At 41.7% G+C, this 3769-nt stretch overlaps 1 protein-coding gene across 1 annotated transcript; it reads left to right on the top strand.

The window, feature by feature from the left end:
- The first annotated feature begins 2322 nt into the window (after nucleotides 1-2322).
- LOC134884051 (B-type lectin plumieribetin-like) lies at nucleotides 2323-3365 on the top strand. Its single transcript, XM_063912654.1, has 3 exons — nucleotides 2323-2553; nucleotides 2793-2886; nucleotides 3001-3365. Exons 2-3 carry the CDS (start codon nucleotides 2797-2799, stop codon nucleotides 3259-3261), a joined length of 351 nt encoding a protein of 116 aa, XP_063768724.1. The 5' UTR covers nucleotides 2323-2553; nucleotides 2793-2796; the 3' UTR covers nucleotides 3262-3365.
- The last annotated feature ends 404 nt before the right edge of the window (nucleotides 3366-3769 follow it).

Raw genomic sequence — 3769 nt, forward strand, 5'->3', positions numbered from 1 at the left:
GGGGGAGAACATGTTTCCACTTAAACAAAATAAGGCGTCTGGCCAATAGGGTTGTAAAGGCCAATACCCCGCGCTTTGTCACAGGGAGAATAGGTGTTGTAAGTGGGGGGGAACCAAACAGGGCCATGCAAGGCTCAGGAATAAGATCCATCTCAAGCACCATTGCAAGTGTATCAAAAATTTGGCGCCAGAAGCCGGCAAGGTTCGGACAGGACCAAAACAGTGTGTGTGGTTGGCAGGTGATTGTTTACACCTATTACAACTGTCACTGGTCCCTGGCTAAATCTTCGCCAGCCGAGTGTTTGTGTAGTGCACTCTGAAAAGAACCTTACATTGTAACAAGCTGTGCCTAAGCACACATGGAGGACGAGTGAACTAGCTTAAGAATTTGGTCCTGTCTGATATTGGTACTCCTATCGCCTCCTCCCAAATCCGCTTCAGGCGAGTCACCTGGTCAGGGTTAAGGGAATCAATGGAGTTGTAGATCACTGAGATGGAGCATCTTTGGGCAGGGTCGAGGGTGAGTAAGGAATCAATCAGAGACCCGGGTGGGTGGTTGGGGAGAAAAACTCTTTTATTAACCGGGGTTAAGGTTTGTCACATTGAATAGATACAGTGTTCGTTGAACTCAAACAAGAAACGATGAAAAGTGAGTTGAAAATGAAGTGGTTTAATATTAAAAAATGACACTGGGGGAATAACAACATCAACATGAAAGCGCAACATGACTATAAAATAAACCAAAGACAAATCTAGCAGATGGTACCAGGAATTAGAGGGGGAAGTATATAAATGTAGCAATACTACAGTTTCCTAACATCCTGCAGTTCATTTTTCACGTTGTTGTTGTGGGGAGTCACTGGGTGGGGGAGGATCCTCTGTTCTGGTAGCGAGTGGGCCCACTGTGCTAGCTGCATCAGCATCGTCTTTCGTTGCCTCTTCATCTCTGAGTGCCAACTTTGTGAATGTGAACCCAAAGTGTGTGAGTGATACACTCTGGTTTAGCTTTCGCTTGCTAGGCGTTTCTAGTATGACTTCTCAACCTTATGTCTTTCTTCTGTTTGGCGCACATGGCTCATTTGTATACGAGCACAGGACTGGCTGGCTCCGCTTGGCAAACATATTTGTGAATAAATGTTTAGAATTCTGACTCCTGGACATGGTGAGCTTAAAAAACATTTTAGTGACCATTAGTGACCATATATATTTTGTTTTTTGACAAAATGTAACTATTATTATTTTTACCATTTTTGAGACCCCCTTCAAATGTTGCTTTTGAGGCTTTCAGTAGGTCTCATGGGTTAATCGAGGGGGTCGAGGCCCCCCCCCTGGACCCCTCCGTATTTCACACACTGGTTCTAGCTTCATTGTGTGTTGGATTTCCCCTCATTTGGAATCCAGGAGTCCATTTGTATACCTAAGCTAGGGGTGCATTTACTTACTAATGACAGAAGCATTGATGTGTGTGAAAGAGGGACACGTGTGTTGATGATTTTTAGATACTGAGTGATCAAAACTTGAACCACTTACCTGTACAGATGGCATTGTCTTGAATATATGTTTCTGTTTCTTGGCAGTAATGACCATTCTAATTTGCAATTGCACTGTGTTTTTTAAGTCTGTAATGCAATGTGTTGATTGTGAAATTGCTATGTTAATCTAAAGTAAGGTTTGTTTTTATTATCGAAACAGCCTTATTGATATCGCTATACATTCTATGCATATTATTATGGAGAGTGTGCCTGTCTGGTTTTTATCAATCACACATTTTCTAAAGAATGTCACATAGCTAGTTACCTGGTAAACCACACCTCCTCACTAAAGGCAAAGTGTCTGTCCATTCCTTTCTCACAGTCCTTTGAGAAATCCCACCTGAGATAAGAGAAGGCTAGAATTCTTGAGGCTGAGTTATGACCTTTCTGACAACATTTATGGTCCTTTAAGTGCTGCTGACTCGGTTTAATGAAATGTGTGTTTTGTAAGTTGGATCACTCTCCTTCCAGATGAACATAGCGACCAATTTATATTTAGAGGTAATAATAAGGTTAACCCATTTTTCTTTTTTCACTCTCTTTCAGTTTTATGAGAAGCCTCCTAAATCCCTCCTGAGCTAGGACAATGCTAGAATTCTCTGGGCTCAGTTATGAGCTTTCTGAGGTATCTTATAATTATGGCATGTCAAGCTCCTGCATGGTCATCAGCTTATATTTGCATGTTGAAAATGATTCGACTCCTGGGGCACTTTCCTGTTCATGCACTCAGAACTGAAGTGTCAGTCACTCATTAGTACACATCTCAGACGTGTTCCTCTTTGACAGCCATCAATAACCCTTCCAAATTCTGGTTTTTGCCATAAACCCCCGAAAAATATTTCAGGCTGACAGGAACATTCAGGTTTCATGAGAAAAGGGAAGGCAAAGCACACCCTCTTTGACTCCCCTTCTCTCCCCACCCCAGGTATAGATGTATAAAAGAGGGGTGAATTTCACTCTCTGGCACTTCACTCCTTTTCCTCTGCTTGCAGCCTGTCTGGAGAGAAAACAACACAACTCTGTGAGTATTCTATACTTTATCATGATAGATGGGTTCATACATTTCTGTGCAGTAATAGTTTGATGCATGAAGGAGTTATTGCAGATTACTGGTATCATTTAGCTGAAATTGCATGTTTAGTGTTTTAAATGGATATAACAGACTTTATTTTTATTGGTGCAGAAATGAGATTGCATACCAACTTACAAAACTAGTGTTTTTAAAACAAATGAAATGGACAGACTTTCTTTTTGTTGCAGAATCATGAGCAGGAACTTCTTGTCCAAAAATGATGAGCTCCGCAAGGGAGACTATCTGATGTCAAACAACGGAGAGTTTAAGGCTATATTCCAGGTGAGTGACTCAGAATATTTGTGCACTTGAGACTCTTATCAGGTGTCATGATACAAATGCAGTGGTCTGAAGAGCAAACCCTTAACAGCCAAACGTCTCTGCTTCCGCATTCAGGGAGATGGTAACTTTGTCGTCTATGGCTGGCAGCCTGTGTGGGCTTCAGACACTGCAGGGCCAAAACCTCTCCGCCTGTGCATGCAGGGTGACTGCAACCTGGTCATGTACGGCGATGATGAAAAACCCATGTGGCACACAAACTCTTCGAAATCTGACTGTGTCATGTGCCGCCTTCAGCTGACGGATGAGGGCAAACTGGTGGTGAACAACGGAGCGCATGAAGTCTTCAACTCTGCTAATTCCAGTGGCATGAAGTGATCCGATGTGTATGAAAGTCATGTTTTGAAGTCAACTTGATTCACCTTTTAACGTGCCTGTATGTAATCTGGAATCAAATAAAACACACTTTTACAATGCATAAATGAGTTTTCTCTTCTGTCTGTAGTGTCCTATGCTCTGGCTAAATGGTGTGTTGAGTATCAGTTAGAGTGGGGGTGGTAGAAAAAGAATAAAGAAGTCATTTGCAGGAAATGAATGAACTTCACTGAAACCAAACTAAAGGCTTTAATACTATAGCATAACTCTTTCTCTTATTTTCTCAATTGCACAACGAGAGCTTAGAAACTTTGTAATAAACCCAAATAAATGATTGCATGTTCACTGGAGAGGGTTTGGTGGGTTTCCCTACAGCTGTCAGGTAACTTGTGTAGTATCAGAGTCAGTAATGACACAGTGGAGATAGTTTTGGCACCCTATGCATTATATCACTTTATATGAATACAATGACCTCCAACCATCTCACTGTCATATCGTAACTAGAAAAACA

This window comes from Eleginops maclovinus, chromosome 21 (genome assembly GCF_036324505.1).
Source record: "Eleginops maclovinus isolate JMC-PN-2008 ecotype Puerto Natales chromosome 21, JC_Emac_rtc_rv5, whole genome shotgun sequence".
In the NCBI taxonomy this organism is placed as follows: domain Eukaryota; kingdom Metazoa; phylum Chordata; class Actinopteri; order Perciformes; family Eleginopidae; genus Eleginops; species Eleginops maclovinus.

Bases quoted from the DNA above. Each gene is read 5' to 3' on its own strand.
- LOC134884051 (XM_063912654.1), top strand. From the start codon at position 2,797: ATGAGCAGGAACTTCTTGTCCAAAAATGATGAGCTCCGCAAGGGAGAC. The intron at 2,887-3,000 runs GTGAGTGACTCA...TTCCGCATTCAG, and splicing joins AGTTTAAGGCTATATTCCAG to GGAGATGGTAACTTTGTCGT.